Source organism: Camellia sinensis, chromosome 3, assembly GCF_055761805.1.
Source record: "Camellia sinensis isolate YWXY chromosome 3, ASM5576180v1, whole genome shotgun sequence".
Classification (NCBI taxonomy): domain Eukaryota; kingdom Viridiplantae; phylum Streptophyta; class Magnoliopsida; order Ericales; family Theaceae; genus Camellia; species Camellia sinensis.
In genome coordinates, this window is record NC_138963.1 from 173,418,023 (window position 1) to 173,439,385 (window position 21,363).

General features: G+C 35.0%; 1 protein-coding gene across 5 annotated transcripts; it reads right to left on the reverse strand.

Moving 5' to 3' along the window:
• Nucleotides 1-1,431: 1,431 nt before the first annotated feature.
• Nucleotides 1,432-14,111, reverse strand: LOC114264498 (type IV inositol polyphosphate 5-phosphatase 3). Of its 5 annotated transcripts, XR_014364776.1 has the most exons (12): nt 13,723-14,100; nt 13,412-13,568; nt 13,156-13,215; nt 11,079-11,151; nt 10,843-10,947; nt 9,669-10,566; nt 8,108-8,292; nt 6,291-6,391; nt 5,638-5,746; nt 2,897-3,039; nt 2,382-2,615; nt 1,432-1,805 (listed from the first exon to the last, which is right to left on the reverse strand). XR_014364776.1 is itself a non-coding variant. In XM_028205128.2 (11 exons), exons 1-11 carry the CDS (start codon nt 13,765-13,767, stop codon nt 1,781-1,783), a joined length of 1,989 nt encoding a protein of 662 aa, XP_028060929.2. In that variant the 5' UTR covers nt 13,768-14,111; the 3' UTR covers nt 1,432-1,780. The 5 variants fall into 5 exon arrangements, 3 of the variants coding, with proteins under 3 accessions (XP_028060929.2, XP_028060927.2, XP_028060928.2); XM_028205128.2 differs by lacking the exon at nt 6,291-6,391 and having other exon boundaries at nt 13,412-13,523; nt 13,723-14,111; XM_028205126.2 differs by lacking the exon at nt 6,291-6,391.
• Between the last annotated feature and the right edge of the window lie 7,252 nt (nt 14,112-21,363).

Below are 21,363 nucleotides of genomic sequence, written 5' to 3' on the forward strand. Positions count from 1 at the left end.
ACATTTTAAATTTTTTAAAATATTTTTTCACAAATATTTTACTATTTAGATACATCTAAGTAAGGTGCATCTAAAAAAATTAAAAAATTACTTAAAATTTTAAAAATATTTACTAAAAAAAATAAAACATAAAAAACAAAAAAAATTAATTTTCAAAAAATTAAAATCAAACACACTGACCTCCGTTTGGGAAGTGGGTTGGCTTTTTGGCTTTTTGACTTTTTTGGCTATTTTAGCCTGGGCTAAAAAGCTTGGTTTGGGAAGGGCTTTTTGGCTTTTTTGACTTTTTTTGTGAGAGAATAATGTAATGATTATAGGTTGGATGTGATGTTTTGTTTGTTATGGCTAAAATAGCCTATTTTGTTTTTTGTGGTTAAAATAGCCAAAAAAACCTGAAAAAGCCCTTGCCAAACACAGGATAAATGATGTTTAAAAACTCCGGGTAATACAAATACTACTCCTAAAATGAAATAGGTGGAAGAAGTCGAAATTTTGATATAATTAAACTGAAATTTTAAATAATAATAATAATAATTCTCAGTTTTATTATAAATACACTGACCTCACTTTTAGTAATATCAAAAAAAAAAAAAATTAAAACTAATGCAAATAGTTTGAAAACACAAAGATAAATATAAAAAAAATTATACGTTTTAAAATAAAATAAATGATAACATTATTTTTTCATCTATATAGGGTTAAAATGAGTTAAGCCAAGCTGAGTTTGAGTATTCAAACTTGTTTACTAAAAATTAGTCGAATCATTCAAACTTGTTTATTAAAAATTAGTCGAATCCATCTCAAGTCGAGCTTAAATAATCTAGCTCGAGCCCGACTCGTCAAATATTTGAAAAACTTGAACTCAACTCGAGCCAACTCGATGAGATAAATGAACCGAGTTTGAAATCGAGCTTTAAAACAAAAACTTAAATTAATTTATTTATTTTTAAAGAAAAAAATAATCAAACTATATAAAAATACTTATATTATTAATAAATTTTATCAATCAAATACGCAAACTTTGCACAAACAGCAAACACAAATAGAAAAATAAAATAAATTAATGAATATTTATTTGATATATTATTAAAAAATATTAATTGATTTTCTTTATGTTCATGAATCTTATTAAAGTCAAACTTGTTCATTTAAAAAACAAACCGAGTTCAAACGAATTTTAAAACGAACCGAGCTCCAATTGTTCATAAATAATTTGATACATTTTCAACTTTACATATAACTAACAAATTATTGATGAAAAGATATTATATTAGTGTTACGCGAATTAAAACGTTAAAAAAACCTAATGTAAATATCCAAACTATAAAACTACTTATTTTTTTCCAAACCTGTGTGTAATTTACCCACAAATAAAAATAATAATAAAAATTCAGAAGGAGAAAACATCCGAGCATCCAAAAGAATGCAGAATTGTCCCCACAAAATGTGCGCATTATTTTTTATTTCCAGCATATGTAGCTTTCCATGCAATTAGTGAGAGTTTCTGGGAAAATTGCAAATGTTTATTATACAAGATATGATTAGCATAACATAATTATACACTGAATGAACCGAGATGCCTTAATTCTAAGAACTACAAGATACAAAAAGTCAAAAAAAAAAATAATAAAAAATTCTAGCAGCTATGAGGGGGGGAAAACATATACAACCTTGATTGCTGAACATTCAAAATTGAAAGAATGAATGCATAGTAGCAATAGCAGGTTCCATAAATCATATGATCCCTCAATCACAGCCTCTTGTTAGAAATTAATCCCTCCTAACGATTCCCAAACAGATGCATCCTGCAGCAGACAGAATTCGTCATTCAGAGAGAGATCATGGAATATTGCGGAAATGAAGTCAGCTTAGGTCTTCCATCTTCCCTTCCCCCTGGTATTTCCATTAACAGTAATCATATAATTCTTCTTTACTGTTACATCTATGACCTTCGTTATACGTAAATTAAATTTAGAAAGTGTTTAGTGATGATAATTGGAAGACTATTATTTACTACTCAAGCAATTACGTATCACAATCGAGAACTAACTAGCAATTTTCTAAAATTATAACTTCTACCCAACAAACTTCATCTTTAATCCAATCCTATACACAAATCTTTTTCATCTCTAGAAATCAGCAATTCCAAACTTTAGCCCACCAAGTAACTGACTATAAATAAACAACATCATTTTGCAATTAATGTTGTGATTTCAAGGTGTCAGCTAAAAATGAAAAGAAAAACATAAGAACTATTCAGAGAGTTTGTTTGCACAGGTCCTACACCAAATCTACTTGCCAAAACCTTTGAAACAAAGTATGGGTTATATAGAAAAAACCCTACGTTTGTGCAATTGAAATACACAAGGCAGGGTACTCACCTCTCCCAATCTTCAGTGCTCAATCCAACATCAATTCCGTTATCTGCTACAACTTCCTGATTTGTTATCTCTGCATCAGTTAATGTGAGGGCCCGTTGTAGCTTCCTAGGACAAAATACCTCAACCTCTACCATATATGAGGCAGTAACAGGTCGATGATCAGAAAGCCTAAGCTCTGCTCTCCTGTAGCTAAATAGCCTCAATCCGTTCCCAAATGAAAGAATACGGTCACACCTGAAAGAAGAAGATGCATAAAAGTCTACAAATGCAAATGAGCATTCACAACAATAAGGGAAATAAAAAGAATCAATCAACATAGCTGCCAAAGTGAAGCCCGGTTTAGGATAAACATACACCCAGGGAAAAGTTCTAAGACTATTGGTAACTATTTCAGAGGTTCACATCACACAAAACTGTCTGTTAGACTAGATATTCTTCCTATACCCATCATCCACTGGACATGAGGCAATAAAATAGCATACAATGATCAGAAGTAAAATCTTCTAGATGCATACCATGATGGAACACGCCTCCCAACCTTCGGATCCTCCCCACGGTACTTCTCTGAGTTCAACTCATATTTATAGGTTGGCGGAAAATTTAGAGTACCTTCACACCATCCATCAAATGCACAACCTTTCCTTAGCTCTCTTATAAGCTGCCAGAAAAGATGTCCATGTAATCAGCAACTAGAAATCGAATCACCTTGATTTATGTCAAATGCTAAGTCACAACATCATCCAATACCATTTAAGTCAAAACATACATGAAAGTTAGCAATCACTGCGTTGAACTTCCATCTAAGAAGCACAGACACAAACACATGACACGACACGGACACATGGAAATTTTCAGAAAATGTAGGACAGAACACGTTGGGGATACGTGCAAAAAATATAATTTATATATTTATTATATGTCATATTTTTAAATGTTTAATATGTATTTTATGTCAAATATTTAATTTTATCAAATTTATCAACTTTAAGTATGTTATTTAGTAAAAAAATTAAAAATTTTAAATTTTTTTCAAAAAAATAGTCCTAAGCGTGTCCGCAGCGTGTCCATAGTGTGTCCCAATGTGTACGACTCTTTTTAGCGTATCCGGAACGTGTCCAGCGCGTATCCGTATCCGACACATGTCGGACACTCGTACGTGACCTCCAGAGAGGTGTTCGTGCTTCATAGACTTCCATCAATTCATAGATGTTACGAACATTAATTGCTTAGCAAAATCAACCTGTGTGTGCATGTGTTAAATCACATTCTTAACAATATAACAGATGTAAGCATTTGAAGCCACGTAGGTTGGGACTAGTGCCTCAGAACTTCAACACATGGGTTGAAGTCCCAACTATCCTGGTTTGTTGGCCATCCCTAGTCTTGGTTATCTCTCAAACAAAGGCCGTGCGTATACGACATGTCCAGGAATGTACACTAAATTAAAAAAAAAAAAAAATCAACACACCACATAGCATATCCGACATGTATTTGTGTCCAACCATGGGTCCAATTTTTTGTCCATGCTTCCTAGCATAAATCCAGATATAGAATGCTCAAAGAATCAGCCATATAAAACAACTACCATGCAAGATACGACAATATACGATGACAAATGAGAATGAATACTTCAACCTATTGATTTGGAGCAACAGTTCTGTATGCAAAGTGGACTCAACTTTTTGCTTTAATTTTCAATTCTACAGCTTACAAATATGAGTATTCCTTGTGATTTACGTGCTTAAATCTGTATATTTTCTCCCTTCGTTAAACAAATTCTCTTTACTTCTAAAAAAAGTAGCAACTGCAATGCAAATAATGTTTATGTTCACAATTTTCTGTTTTTGTTTACAAAAGTTTTGAAAACTGTAAACAAAAACTCGTTTGGTGTTTATTTTTATTTCCAAAAAAATTTGAACAGTTCATCAAATTTACTAAATTCTTGAAACCAAAAAAAGTTTTCTACGCTTGTTTTGAAAACAAGTTCTCATTCCTTCCTCCCTCTCCCACACCCTCAAGCCACCACCCAGCGTGGCCTGAAATTGCCTCTAGCTACAGCCAATTGCTTTCGGCAACCACCTCCCCTCAGCATTCACCTCCAGCCACCCCCTCACTTGCTTTCAAACAAGTTTTTAAAACATGTTGCATCAAACATGTTGTTTTTGTTTTCAGTTTTATCAAAAATAAACAAAAGCATGTTTAATGTTTTCTGCAAACAAAAAACAGTAAACTGTAAACATTACCAAACAGCACTAAAATAGTTGCAATGCAAATTAAACATATAAATAATTTGTCAAGCATACAACCTAAAACGGTCCAATCAACTAGGCATTGGCTACACCCATCAGCTTATCTGGGCACCATATGCCTATTTAAAAGTTTCTAACAATAAGAAAAAGAATGCCATCCAAAATTACCATGGACTAACGTATTGTATCAACCGCATGGAAACTATAATCTAGAGCATATATTAACATCAGTATTTCAGAAACATTATGTTTAGCAATACACAAAATACGCTAATCATCCATAGTAAAGCAGGCCAGAACATAAAACAGAGCATGTGATACTATTAAGACTTGTTTAGTTTCAGTTGGATTACCAATTAAAAGAGTAGCTAAAAAGTTAATAAAGGATCAAATCATAAACAGTTCGGGTAAAATATATTCACTGGAACATCAATAGATGAGTTTTACTCCCCTTACAAATAATTTAACAAAAATACACACATTATTAAGATCAAAACTTATTAAGATACTTTATTAAATTTCAGTCAGTATGGTGCACTTCAGAATTTGTATGTTTTGCATATCACATGGATTACTAAAATGAGTGCAAGGAGAAAAATCAATAAGTCCAACAAGAAATTGTTATATCTATATATGGTAGATAATAAGTTAAGTATCTTAGATGATCGAAGGTGTGGTTGCTTCTTTTACAGGAATGAGTATTATTGGGACACTCAGTTGAGGAAAGAAGGTTTTGGGGAAACACAAGAAAATGTATGACTGTGACAAATAAATGAGCTAGAGCTTACCAGCACTAATCCACAGAACTCAGAATGTTTCATAAGTATCTAGCATTCTGTAAGTCTAGGAAACTAAATATATGGACTAACATAGAACAGAATGATAAACTACCAAAATTCATAATTTAGCGGTGTAAAACCAAGATTGGTACTAAATTAGATTGATTGTTTAAGAATCCAAACTATAACAGCGAAAACAGAATAATAAAAGTTATAATTATAACCTACCTGGTCACTCTCAACCAACTTGGACCAGTCCTTTTCGGAGATAAGCTGTCGAGTTTTCTCATATGACAAATTGATCCGGTAATTTAAATCACCCAACCAGATTATTCTTCTGCAAAAGGTACAACAACCATTTGACATATTCACCTCTTATGAATGAATAAAGAAAAAGGGTAAATTACACAAGCACCCCCTCAACAATCACTAAAATATCTCTTTACCCCTCCAACTACAAAATCATACATTTAGAACTCTCAACTACTAAAAAAAAAAAAAACTGTATAAACACCTCTCTTCTAAAGGGATGAAAGTGATTCAATTTTATGGTTGAGGGGGTTCAAATGTACGATTTTGAAGTTGAAGGGGTTAAAGAGATATTTGGTGAAAAATGAGAGTCCTTAACAATCCTATAAAAAAAAATGACAGTTATTATCTTCGTTTTCTACGTTGTTCACATTTTTTCTTAATTTTCTTAAATTTTAAAATAAGCTCAACTCAAGAAGTCTTGGCCCTACATAGATCCATTTTCTCTGGTTGGTTCTGTTAAAAGTCATGTCTTCAGTTAAGTTTAATGTTAAACAATGGACCTACACATTCATACAATATTAAAGACCTCGTGCCTTTAGTAATAAATGCATGAATGAACGAATACATACATGAGCACAAAGCTTTCATCCTTCAGCGATGCATGTAGCACAAATACAAAAGTAGCTCATGCATGGAGAAAAAATGCAGCTCTGCTAAACAATATTCTGCACTGAAAGTAGAAAGTAGGTTGTCGTGATCGATGCTTTAGAAAAAAGAGGAGGAATAAACCAATGGTAGACTCCAGCCTAACAGTTTTCTTCTTTATTTTTTGTAAAAATTAAAAATTATACAAATTGTGAGCAGAACAAAGAGGGACTTTATTTTTTTACTTCATTTACTGAGAAACAAGAACCTTTTAGAACCAATACTTCCCCAGTTATGGATAGAAATCGATGTAGATGCAGCTAATCCCCCCAAAAATATAGATGCAGCAGAAATCTCTTCACAAACAAACCCCTTAAAAGAAATTATTGGAAAATGAGTTCTAAACAAAATTTATAGGTTCAAGATAATGTAAGACCTACAAGCCAGCTTTGCATCCCAAAAATAGCAAATTAATCAACTGGATGAAATATGTCCTTATTTTTTGTTTATTTTACCTAGTTGCATAATCAAGAACAATGTGGTGGCTAGTAAGTTTGGGTTGGCTAGGGGGGAGTGGGGGGCAGGGGCTGTGGTTGGTTCTTATGGGTGTGGCTTATGGAATGGGATTGAGTTGGGGCGGGTGCAATTTTGGGCAAGGGTGGATTTTCGGATGGGTAATGGGCGGAGAGTGCGTTTCTGGAAGGTTAAGTGGTGTGGCAGAGTTGTGTTAGCGGATTGTTTCCCGCTAATTTTCGGAATTGCAAGGGATCAGGACGCTAGGGTAGCATCTCATTTGCGGGCTGAGGGTGTGGTGGTTTGGGACATTCTTTTGCGGCGACCGGTCCAAGACTAGGAGTTTGATCAATTGCTGTAGCTATGGGATTATTTGTACGGATTGGGTGTGACTGGGGTGGGGGAAGATGTTTTGGGGTGGAATGTGGTGCGGACTAAAGGGCGTTTCTCTGTTTCATCCTTTTACCGGTGTTTGGCGGGGGACATGAGGAGGGATTTTCCTTCGAAAAGTATTTGGGTGTCGAGAGTTTCCTCTAAGGTGGTATTCTTCATGTGGACGGCGACTTTAGGACGGAATCTTACGCTTGATAATTTGGTGCGGCATGGTCTTTTTCTAGTGAATCGGTATTTTATGTGTTATGTGGATGCTAAGTCTGTTAACCATTTGTTTTTGCACTGTTTGGTGGCTAGCCGATTGTGGGGACTTATGTGTTGTCTTTTTGGGATTGTTTGGGTTCAACCACGGCGGGTAGTGGATATGTTGTGGAGTTGGCGTGGAGCTCGGGTTGGTCGGCGGCAGCGGCGACGTGTATGGTCTATGGTGCCTCTTTGTTTGATGTGACTAGTTTGGTTAAAACGTAAAAGGCAAACTTTTCAAGAGGTTCGTCATAGTGTTTCGTGGCTCGAGAGTCGTCTTCTTTCCATTTTGTATAGTTGGATGGAAAGAAGTTTGATCCAGATTTGTTTTTCTTGTTAGATTTTTTAGATGATTTTATTGTTTAGGGGGTGGTAGGTTCTTTTAGTAGTTCTGTATTCGTTGCATCTTCTTGATGCTCTTCCAATAAAGCTTGTTTATTTATCAAAAAAAAAAAGAACAATGGCTGCCTCCATATGAGCCAACAAACGTAGCAAAACAAATAACAGATTTACCCACCCAAATATATATATATATATATATATTTATTGGGCTCACATGCATGAGAGAGAGAGAGAGAGAGAGAGAGAGAGATGCCATACAAAAAGATACAAAATCCTCTAAAAGTTTCCATAAAGTATGCACTATACTCACTCATGGTCATGGATGCTTGTGGGAAGTCCAATAGTTGAACGTGGATGAAAATGAGTCCTTCGATATATTTCATGCACATCTGCATTTCTTTTAACATTGTCCACATCTTTTTCACCTGAGGTTAGGTGAGTGCATATAAAGCAAACTAGTGTCTGATATACAGACATGCTGACAGATATTGACCCCTGGAAGATTGAAAAATCACCATTATTACAGCATGCAGGAATGCTTAATGCGTTCTAACAAATGAGGAAGAAAGAAAGCAAGTAAACTCACTAAAATGTAAGTCATGTAAATACTCTTTACAAAATATCAATCCACACAATGAGAGGCAACATAAAGTAATTCACCAACTAGACATGCTATTGTGAGAAAAATGTATACGAGACTCATGTGAGTTGCGCAAAGGGGGCTCCACATGCTGGGGAGCCACCAAAAGCAACTGCAACAATGAGTAAAAAATTATAGAAAAACCATAAAACTATTACTATCATCCCACCTCTTAGTTCAATCTAGATAGTGAGGAAACTTCCTAAGGATGTAGCAGATATGCAACATATACCGTGGCCATTACCTAATAACTTAAACTTGTGAGGCAATTGATCGTCCAACATGGCATCAAAACTTTGGTATCAGAGCATTGTAGCACCACCAGTCCCAAAAGTTTAAGCTATTAGGATGGGTCCAACAATACATATCAAGCTAACACACGCCTCATGTGTGACTCTGTCGCACATGTGGAGAGTCAAAACAATACTTGAATCCAAGACTTCCTAGAAACAGAGTTCTAATACCATGCTAGATCATCACAATTCCCAAATGCTTAAGCAATTAGGAAACAAGTCCAACCATATATATCAAACTAACATTTTTCTCAACTATAATATAATTTGTACAAGGGTGTGAGACATATCACCAATGAGATCCATGGAGGAATGAAATTCATGATATTATAAAGCTGAAGTCAATGAGGCAAAATAAAGGGAGACAGACAGTGAACCCAAATTTGACTCATCACCAATATATTTACCTCATTCCAATTTAGAGGGCACTAGCAGTTACATCAGAAGCTTATGCACAAGCCAAACAAAGAAGTGAGGCACCAATAGCACTATTGAAGAACTTGCAAATTGGGGAACAATTCAAGGATATAGTCTGTTTACACTTGTCATAAAGTAATTTTCAAAAAAATCTAGTTTTGGTTTATTCTTTCCATTATCGTATATATGCTTGCTGTGATGAATCTAGTTTTAGTTTATTCTTTCCATTATCATATATATGCTTGCTGTGATGATGCTAACAAAAGAGCCCAAGTGACAAAATGCACTAAATGAATTTACTCAGTCCACAACAGTATAAATTGCCTAACCCAATTTTCTGTAATATATATAAAGCAGAAAATGCAGGGAAAAAATAAAATAGAATTACAATGTAAATTTTATATAAATGACCAGCAAATCTAATAAAGATGGTCAGCAAGCAGTATTATCAATATGCAAGTAATCATTATTAAAACAACAACAAAAAAAGAAAAATACAAATACAAAACAAAATAACAAACCTTGTTACCTATGTAGCCCATAACACCAACACCAACAGTAGACACCTTCAAGTTCTGGATATGCCTACGAAAGCTTCTGCGAACCCATATAGTAAGAAAAATTCCAACCATTTGTTTGCTTACTATCCTTACAAAATGGGGTCTTCTTTTCTGGTACATATGCGGTTCAAGATCAAGTTCTGCAAGCAAAGCTGCATCTGATCGCAATCTATTATCACCAGTCCTATAAAACTTGAGAGAATTATATTTTCCAAAAGATTTGGAAGCTTTGAAAGATTTAATAGACTTCAAGGAATTAGATCTGTCTAAAATGTGCTTGGCCAGCATATCCAATGGTGGCTCCGGCCAGCTCAAACCAATCCTTTCTGTCCCACTGAGTGTTTTCATTGATTTGCTATTGTATAGGGTTTTCATTAATTTGCTATTGTATTGAACATGTGATGCTTCTGCATTTCCTGTACAATCTTCTGTTCTAAGGAAGTTCAACTTATCCATCCTCTTTGGAGAAGAAAATTGCCTCTCTAAATCTGATCGAAGTAGCATGCCTATATGGGCATCATCGCTAGAAACTGAAGCTTCAGAATTCATGAACACATTTTCACCTGTGACTGATCCATCCCTGACTTCATCAAAACCACTGGATTCTTCATTTGATGGAAGGATTTCCTCCTCACCATCACTATCAGATTCAAGCACTATTTCATCTTCTATATCTGGGGCATCATCAGATGGATTAAACCTTGATGGAGAAGGGGGGTCACTGTAGCATTTAAATTTTGTCTTCACAGGTTGAATTCTATTAAGGGTCTCACGAATAATGTTTTCCCATTTTAGCACTGGACGGCTATCTTCAGCACCAAGGACATTGCCAGCATTTAATGGTATAATCTCCTGAAAACTGTACATATAAATCATACCAATTACTCTATAATGAACTTTCTCATGCATAAAAAGACATGTCCCTTGCTGGTATTTTAAGAAGAGGATATACACATGTACATACACACACATATGAGGAATAAAAACTCTTAGACAAATCATTTTACTCCAATAAAATCAACTGGATCCAAAGAAAATGATATAAGCACCATTTTCAGAAGAAGAAATGATTTGCATGGCTATGATGCTCTAATAGAAACAGCACAACCAGAGGACTTCCCCATTAAGCACTTACCCAATCACATACATGTCTGCAGGCTTGCTGATATCTAACCAACTTTCAATATCTACGTCATCAGGTGGAAACTTTCCTCCAACGTTCCATGTGCCAACACATACTCTAGAAACATAAAAGACAGCAGAAAGAGATAAAGGCTTGGCTAACAGAACCTCATAAACTAGTAGTGCTTGAACTTGCCAAATAAAGGCCACTCAGCTTCTGTTTCAATATATGTAAAAGGGGTAGCTTACTTGATTTCCTTTGGGTTTATATACTGTGCCCTAAATGTCTCTGACTTCCGTCTTCTTATTCTGGAAAGAGCATCTGAGTCCAAAAGAAAAATGTACCAAAATGTAATTAAATTGCAAAATGCAACTCACTAAACATTCTCATGACATAAATTTAAATTTCAATAATAGGTATAAAAAATGGGTAACCCAATGCATGAGGCCCCCCAAAATTTAGACTTAGAAAATACCACTGGCCTTGCTTTGTCAAACTTTCTGTCAAGGGCTCAAGTGACCATGAAAAAAAAAATACTTGTTTGCATATTTTGGAGTGAAGTTAGAAGGGCATGTTTTCTTATTGCTCACATTGTGACGAACAAAGAAGATGCATCCATCAATGAGTATCTCACAGTAGATGGAAGACCAGTAATCATGTAATTTTGGGAGATTAGCTTTTGCAAAGATCTGAATGATTGGGAGGTATGGGTGATGTTGGAGCTTCTTCGGTGTTTTTACACTATTCCTATTGATGAGGGAAATGCTATTAGATGGATGAGATTAAAGTCCAGAAGTTTTGAGGTTAAGCCTTTTTACGAGGTTGTGACAGGTCACAGGAGGGTACCATTTCCTTTGAAAGTAATAGGGGAACCAAGGCTCCTTCTAAGGTTGTGGACTGCAGTGGATGGTAAAATTCTCCATTGACAATTTTGTATAGAGAAAGAAAGTCCATGTTAATTGGTGCTGTACGTCTATGCATGATGGCGTGTTCATGAGCCATCTTATGGTCCACATTGAGAGGTGGTGCAAGATGTGCAATCTTTGAGGTAGGGGAGCTTCTTTATTCTCAAAGAGGACTTGGAGTGGGGAAAAAAAGGAAGAAGAAAATTTGGTTTTTGGTGCCTTTGGCGTTGGTGTGTATTGTGTGGGAACAGCACAAAAGAAACGTTTGATGGGAAAGCAAGAGTCTATATTTAGATTAAATAGAACTATTATTATCCATTTTGTATAGTTGTTTCTTGAGTGTGCTTGATGAATCCTTGAATCAATTTTTAGAGGCCTTCTGATGTATAGTTGATATAGGTCTTTGTTTTTGTGTATGAGTTGCATTCCCTTGGGTTGTACCCCTTGGTGTTTGTACATGGGTTGCCCCACTTGGCAAGGGTAATGCTCGGGGTGTGCAATACAACCCTACTACAAAATTATATATGTTTTCATGAACTTACATGAGTAATATTATAAAAATGCGTAAGTTTAACGCAAATTCACGTTAGTTCACTTTTATGAATAAAACATAACGTGAATTTGTATTCAACTTACGTAATTTTGTGATAGGATTGCTTATAGTATACATTGCACACCGGAGAATTTTCCCCAGAACAATGATCAAATTGACCATCCTGTAAAAATGTTTTAGAAGGGAATAAAAGCATTGACGACACATTATAAAGTGTTTCATTTTTCAACAACGATTCATCCACACAACTTTTTTCCCTGAACCCCCCCAAAAACAAAAGCAACAACTTTATCATAAAAAGGGGAAAAATTGTGGGGATAATCATTTGATGATCATTTTTTTCCTTAGCTTTTATCATTGAAGTTAAGAGTGCTTTGTACAATTTTAAAAGTCAGTACCTACCTGCTGAAGATTTCTGAAGTTAGAGATAATAAAGGTTATGCACTTATACCTGACTGCAGTGATGATGCGATATTTAAGAATACAGAGTTGTACAATTCACTAACAAACAAAAGCAACAACAGCAGTTCAAGGAACAGAATGATGATTCTCTACATATGTTTCTAAGATCAGTCTCAAAAAGCATGCATATCAAGCCTTGGTCAAAGTAAGGTACAACCACTTTGAACCCGTCACATACGGTATATGATACGTAAAGGACATGAAAGCCAAGTAGCCTAAAAATAAGGGGCAAAAGTGGAACAGCAAAAAATTATTTAGAAAAGTGAAAAAAAATATTATTTTAATTATTAATATTTATACTAATATTTTTCCTTGTTTTGTAAATATTTTTGACTGACACCATATCAGTGTAATTCCCCCTACAAATAATAAATAAATAACCCAACCTTAAAAAGTGGATATTACCAGTGGGATTCCCTTTGTTGCCACTCCGAAATCCCGATTCACTATCCCGCTCGCAAAATTCTGTAAAACAACACCCCACATTCAAACTCAGATTCTTCAAAAAAAATAATAATAATAAATAAATAAATAATATATATATATATATGTATATAAATGATTATGATACAACTATATGATAATTCAACAAAATTGAAAAATTGTGAATTTTGGAGGGAGGAGTTGGATAGTTGAAAATTGATGGTTATTAGTGTCTGACCTTGGGAATCGGAATCGGAATCGGAGCCGGCGTCGTGAGGGTCGGCGCTGTAATCGGAGTCCTTAGCATTGATGTTGAGCCATTTGCGCATCATCACTTTAGACCAGAACAGCTGTAGGCAGGTGCAACCGAAACAACATATTTCAGCCCAACTTCTCTGCAGTTCGCAAAGCAAGAGAAAAATAGAAAAGACGACGACAACAACAACAACAAAACCCTAGAAAACAGAGAATTCACATATACAAGTGTATACACATACATACATACATACATACATATATATATATATAGAGAGAGAGAGTAATATATACCACTCGTTGACGATGATGATGCTTTCGTCTTGAGCTTTGCTTCATGGTTGTAAAAACGGAGTGAGGAATCACAAACAATGAGAGAACGATATGAAGCGTGAGATTGGAATGGCGGTGGTTGTTGTTGTGGTGGTACAGAAGGGATGCGCCGGTTAAGGAGCATGAGGGTCTCAATGGTCAAAACACCAAGAGTGGGCCATGATGGTGAGCGTGACACTTCCACGCTGCTCGGATTGCAAGGTAAGGTAAGGTCAGGAGAGGTAGGTGAAGGTGCCTAGCGGTGGGAGCGTAAAAATGGCCCGCGGACATGACCGGCTTTGGGGTGGGTTCAGTTTGTTTGGGTCCGGGCCCGAATTCAGGGTTTGGGTTATTATTTTGAAATCCGGTATGGTTCGTGAGTTCCATCCGCTTGCTTAAGATCAACTCAAAATTCGGTCCGTTTGAGACTTAGGTCTTGTTTGGTAAGTAATTTTTTTGTTTAAAAAGTCAAAAAATTATTAAAAAAATTAAAAACTCAACAATTCATATTAAAAAGTTAAAAATTCTCTTTTTTTTTTTACTTTTTGCACATCTTTTCGGTAAAAGTCAAAAAGTAATCTCAAACATACTAGTTTTTTTTAACTCATATTTTAGCCAAATAGTCAAAAAGTTACTAAATTAGTCTGTTCCCAAACGAGACCTTAATGTCTTTTTTTAAAAAAATAAAAGGGTTAATTATAAAAAAGATTTTAAGATTTCGCGTGTTTTTCAATTTAAATCTCAAAATTTTAATTTCAACAAATTAAATCCTAGAATTTCATTCGTGTTTTAATTTGGTCTCTCCATCCATCTCCATCATATGAAACTAATGGCAATCTGGGCAGAATTTTAAATTCAAACGCACATGTTCAAACACTTATGTCTCCCTTGTCATAACTCCGTTTTGCCTCATTTTTGCGTTGTTGGATTCACTTCCTGGCCTAATTTTCATTTTCACTCGTCATATGTCTTGTTTCACCTCTTTTTACATGCCGTCGAATCTTCGAAAGTTGACAAAAAATAGGCTTTTTCTCTCTTCTTTTTTTTCCTCCTCCTCCTCCTCCGCGACTCCTCCTGGCTTGCTACTGTTGCTGCTTCATCATCATTATCTGCAAAATGAGGTGGTGGTGGTAATGGTGGCGGTGTCGTCAAGTAATGATAGGTATACAACTACATATAAAAATCAAAAACCAAATGGGTTGATGAGCATGTTAGGGTACATTGGTTTCTAATCAAGTATCATCCATTGCATCTCCACTGCCAAGAATAATGTTGTGATAAAGGGAAAAAAAAAAAAAAAAATTGGCCAACTTTCAGAGCTCCGACGGCATGCAAAAAGAGGTGAAACAACGCATATAAGTGGTGGAATAAAAACTAAGCCATGGGTTGAATCTAACAACGCAAAAATGAGGTGAAATGAAATTACAACGAGGGAAATACAATTGCTTTGAATATGTGAATTTGAATATGAAAATTTTGTCCAAAGAGAGAAAATTTTTATTTTTTGCAACTTTTGGAACTTCGACGGCAAGTAAAAAGATGTGGAACAAGGTGTATGAAGAGTTGAATGAAAATTAGGCCATGAGGTGAATCTAACGACGTAAAAATGAGGTGAAATGAAGCTACGACGAGAGAGATACAAGTATTTGAATATGTGAGTTTGAATATGAAAATTTTAACCAAAGAGAGAAAAATCTTATTTTTGGCCAACTTTCAGAGCTCCGACGGCAGGTAAAAAGATATGGAACAAGGCGTATGAAGAGTGGAATGAAAACTAGGCCATGAGGCGAATCCAACGACGCAAAAATAAGGCAAAACGGAGTTATGACGAGGGAGATACAAGTGTTTGAACATGTAGTTTTGAATTTCAAATTCTGCACAGATTTCCATTAGTTTAATATAACGGAGACGGATGGTGGACCACATTGAATCACGGATGAAACTCTAGGGTTTAATTTGTTGAAATTAAAATTCTATGATTTAAATTGAAAAACACGTGAAATCCTCTGATTTTTTTTTTGTAATTAACCCAAATTTTGGTAGGAAGTTTTTTTTTAAAAAAAAAGTTCAAACCTGGCCCAGGCCCGAGCTCAAGCCCAAGCCTAGGCCCATCAGCTTGGCATGTCCTGGACCTGGACCTAATTTTATGGCCCGTGGGCTAGCCCACCCCGGCTCGAATTTTAGTAAGATCCCGCAAGACTCGACGTGGGCCGGGCCAGGTCAGGCCAAATTTACACCCCTACCTAGCGGAAAGAAAAAACAATGATTATGAATAAATAAAATAAAAGATAATTCATTGTCTTTGTTCAATTTTTTGAATTTTAATTTTTAGAAATTAAATTTTTTATTTTTCGTATATTTTTATTTTTAGTGAATATTTTTTAAATTTTAAGTAATTTTTTTATTTTTTTTAGATGCACCTTACTTATATATATGTAAAAAGTAAAATATTTGTAAAAAAATATTTTAAAAAATTAATAAATACACAAGAATATAAAAAATATATATATACTGAATTCTCGTATTTTTTTTATATTTTTGATATTTAGTGAATTTTTTAAATATCTTTTTCATAAATATTATACTTTTTAAGTCTATTTATATTAGGTGTATCTAAAAATTAAAAAATAATTCTTAGAATATTAAAAAAATTCCATGAAAAAAAAAATCAATTTTTTGAAAAGTGAATCTTGAAAAACCAAACCAAACAAGGTGAATCTTACTTATTTTGTTTGGATAGAATAAATAAGAGAAGAAAAAAAAAAGTATTGTATTTTATTTTATCAAAATAAGTTTCTATATTAATGAATTATGTTTTTTTATAAGGATAATTTTGGTATTTTAAAAAAAATTCATTAAACTCAATTATTTTCTCATCAAATCTCATCACTTTTGGTATATAGATTTGGTGAGAATCATTTTCTCAATATCTTTCATCATTTATCACTATTTTTTATTTATTTAACAATGCAAATAAGTGAAGAGATTTCTCAGTCTCACTATTTCTTTTCTTTTCTTTTATTTTCTCACAAAAACCCTCCATCCAAATGGAGTGTTCGAGATTTGGTTATTATTGACAACCCAGATTAACTTAGGATTGGCAATGGGTATGGTATGGGTCAGGTCCCCCTACCCATCCACCTCTATTTCTGCCACTTACCCCCAATTTCAATGCAACCGCCGTGAAATTCTTCCTCACTCCCACTCAAATCTGCAAATGTAACCCCCACTTTTCACCCTAACCAATCCGCAATATAATTAAAAATTTAACAATAATATTAGAACTTAATAATTAAAGGGACAGTTTTTCATAAATATTTTTTAACTTATTTATGTTTTATTTAATTTATATTATTTTTTTATATTTCAATAAGTCTTATGGGTAACATAATTATCAAAATATCCCTAATAATATTCATATTTACAATGCGAATGTTTCGTGATGTGAATATTAGCATGTCAATGTAAATGTCCACACTATCAATGTGAACATTCACATGTCAATGTGAATATTCACATTGTAAAATATGTATGTTCACATTACCAAATTGCTAACCGTTCAAAAAATATTTTGTAAGGGTAGAAATATCCAAAAAGTACTTTAAATATGAGAATTATAATTTGGTATATCAAATGTTCAAATAATAGGACTTATTGAAAAATAAGAATATCTTACGAACTAATTGAGATACAAACACTTAAAAAATAATTTTCTATTAAATCTCCCAAAATTAGAACTAAAAAATAATATTTACGTATTATTTTTTATATATTAATATATAAAAAATAATTATATTATATATATTAAAAATAATAAAATAATATTATATATTATATATGTATTAAAATTATATTATATATAATATTATATAAACTCAATAATACATTGTGTAAATATTATATATTCTATAAAAATTTAACAATATATTATACGTATATTACATATATATAATATTATTATTTATTTATTATTATATTTGCAAGTCCAATCGAGTTCAAGCGAAAAACATATTCCCTACTCTCCACTCCAACCCAATCAAATTACTTAGGTGCTGTTTGGTAACACTTACGTTTTCAGTTTTCTGTTTATATTTACAAAAATTTTAAAAATTCAAATAAAAACTTGTTTGGTAAAATTTTTGATTTATAAATCAGTGGTCTCAGTTTATAAATTTGGCCAAAAAATGAAAACACAAAAAATGTGTTTTTATTTTGAGTTTTCAGTTTTTTTTTTTTTTTTTACCACCCAACACTAGCCACCACCCACCTCTCACTACCACCTGCCACCACCACTTACCACCTACCTCCCACCACCACCCACCACCCGCCACCACTACCCACTAGCCACCCACCAGACACCACTCACCTGCCACCCACTAGCCACCACCACCCACCCCTCGCCGCCACCACCACCACCACCACTCGCCAGCCACCTGCCATCCACCCGCCACCACCCACCACTACCATCCACCGCCCGTCACCACCACCTGTCATCTACTTGCCACCACCACTCACCACCCACCTGCCATCACCATCCACCACCAGCCACCCACCACCACCAGCCACCTGCCACTGACCCGCCACCACCACCCACTACCCACCACCACCACCACCCACCTGCCGCCACCACCACCACCACCACCCATTCGCTACCACCTACCACCCGCCATCGTCACCCACCCACCCACTACCACCACCACCACCACCACCATCATCACCCCCCACCCACCTGCCACCACCACCCACCACCCACCACCACCACTATCACCACCCACTCGCTACCATCTACCACTCGCTACCGTCACTCACCCACCCACCACCACCACCACCACCACCACCACTCGCCATCTACCCGCCACCACCCACCACCACCCGCCATCCGCCATCCGCCACCCACCTGCCACCACCATCACCACTCACTCACTACCACCTACCACCCACCACCATCACCCACTCACCTACCCACCCACCAACCACCACCACCACCACCACCACCCGCCACCTACCTGCCACCACCCGCCATCCGCCACCCACCTGCCACCACCACCCACCACCCGCCACCACCACCACCACCCACTCGCCACCACCCACCACCTGCCACCGTCACCTACCCACCTACCATTACCACCCACTACCCACCCGCCACCACCCACCACAAATCACCACCCGTCATCAGCCACCCACCTGCCACCACCACCGCCGCCCATCCGCCACCACCACCGCCACCACCCACTCGCTACCACCCACCACCGTCACCCACCCACCCGCCACCACCACCCACCCTCCACCACCACCCGCCACCACCACCCACCCTCCACCACCCACCACCACCCGCCATCCGCCACCCACCACCACCCACTCGCTACCACCCACCACCCGCCACCGTCACCCATCCACCACCACCACCCACCCGCCACCACCAGCTACCCACCACCCACCGTCACCACTTGCCACCACCGTCTTCCGCCGCCACTTGCCACCATTTGCCATTTCTCACTCTTTTTTATATTTTTAAATTTTTTTAAACATATTGTTAATTACCAAACGCGTTTATAGTTTATGTTTTTCTAAAAATAAACAAAAAATAAACAAAAACCAGTTTATAAAATTTTTATAAATATAAACTGAAAACGTAAACGTTACCAAACACACCCTTAACAATTTCCTTAAATTTCATCCCATCCTTTTTACCAACTTCCAAACATATCCCATGAAAATCGGGCGGAATCGAGGACTGACCAATCAAGCTATTTTACCATACCTAGATTACCGACTTCCTACATGTTGACCTGCTGGTGCCCAACTTGACCGGTTAACCGTGGGACGTCATTTTGTGTTGTGTACTTGTGTTTTTTTGTGTAAAGTCATTCCGTATATAGGATATTTATTATGGTACATAAATGTCTACTATATACGTCTATTGAGGGTGGGATGTCTAGCATAGAAGTCTCGGTTAGTTGACGGTGGGACCTAATTTTGTGGACTTGTGTATTTTTCAGAGATTGAGTTTTGTCGACTTCTGTTTGGGTATAGGCTGGTCTAGTCTGGTTTAGTGGGCTTATTTTTTAATCTCTTTTTAATAATTTAAATTGTTTATATTTTAAAATTTATTAAATATATTATTTTTATAAAAAATTAAGTCGATAGGATAACGGATACTATGTGTTCAAATTACTTTTTTATGAACCATTAATTTTTTGACCGTTTATTTTTTTTGACAAAAGTGATCCGAATATATAATATCCGTTATTCAAAAGACATGATTTTTTATAAAAATAATATACTCAACAAACTCTAAAATATAAACGATTCAAATTATTAAAAAATAACTCAAAAGTGAGCCGATGAATCAGACCGAACCGGACTGTTCTAGATCTGGACCGGAGATAGTCCAGACCCTGGTCATATTGGTCTCGTTAGTTTTAGTTAGGACAAATTATATTTTAATCTCTTAAATTATTATCTCATATTACTTTATTTTTTGAATTAAAAATTATAACATCTAACCTTCTCATTTATTAGAAAGCAAAAAAAAAACCTTCAGTTATTATTTTTTTTCAATTCAGATTTTAATAATGAAAATGTCATTTTTAACTATAAAAGTAAATTACACTTTACACCTTGAGCTACCACTAAATATCACTCTATCACCCCCAACTAAAAAAATAATTAATTTTTAATTTAAAGTACAATTTTTAAGTTTTTTTTATTAATTTTTTGTATTTTTTATTCTTAGTAATTTCGGCCATGTTTGGTATGCGAGAGTTTTATCCTAAAAGTAAAAAAGTTAATAAAAAAACCAAAAAATTTATAATTTATAGCAAAAAGTCAAAGATGCCTTTTTCTCTATACTTTTTGCACATTTTTTCGTAAAAAACTAAAAAGTGATTCCAAACATACTAGTTTTTTTTTTACCTCATATTTTAGTCAAAAAGCTAAAAAATTACTAAAATAATCAATTCCCAAACAAGACCGTCTTTTCATATTTTAGTAAAAAAAATTCAAATTTTTAGAGACACCTAAAATTTAGATATTTGCAATTTTTTTTTTTTAAACATAAAATAAAAAATTTGTATATTTTTACATTTCTTGTCTTTAGTTAATAATTTTTAGATTTTTTCATACATATTGTTGTTGTTTTGGTTTTTAATTTTTTTTAACTAAGAATTAATTTAGTGGTAAAATTAAAAAAATAAAAAAAAAGTTCAAATTAAAAGTGATAAGTGATAGTTCAAGGGGGTAAAATAATATGAGGTGATAATTCAAGAGGGTAAAGTGTAATTTATCCAATTGATGAAAGGGTATTTTAGTTACAAATATTCAAATTAAAAAAAAAAAGTAGATGAGAGTGGTTAGTTGTTACAATTTTTATTTGAAGGGAGTAAAGTGATTGGGGAAAATAGTTGAAAATAGTTGAATGGGTCAAAGTGCAATTTACCTGTAATATTGCTCTTATTATGTATTCGTGGGTTATATAAGGTTATGCAATCATATCTAAATTATGATATTTGTGAGGTGTAAACGGTTTGATTCGATGAGTGTGAAGGGCAAGTTTAACACCGAATTGGTTTTTTTTTTTGTTTTGTTTTTGATAGTTGAAAAATCGATATAGACTGCATACTA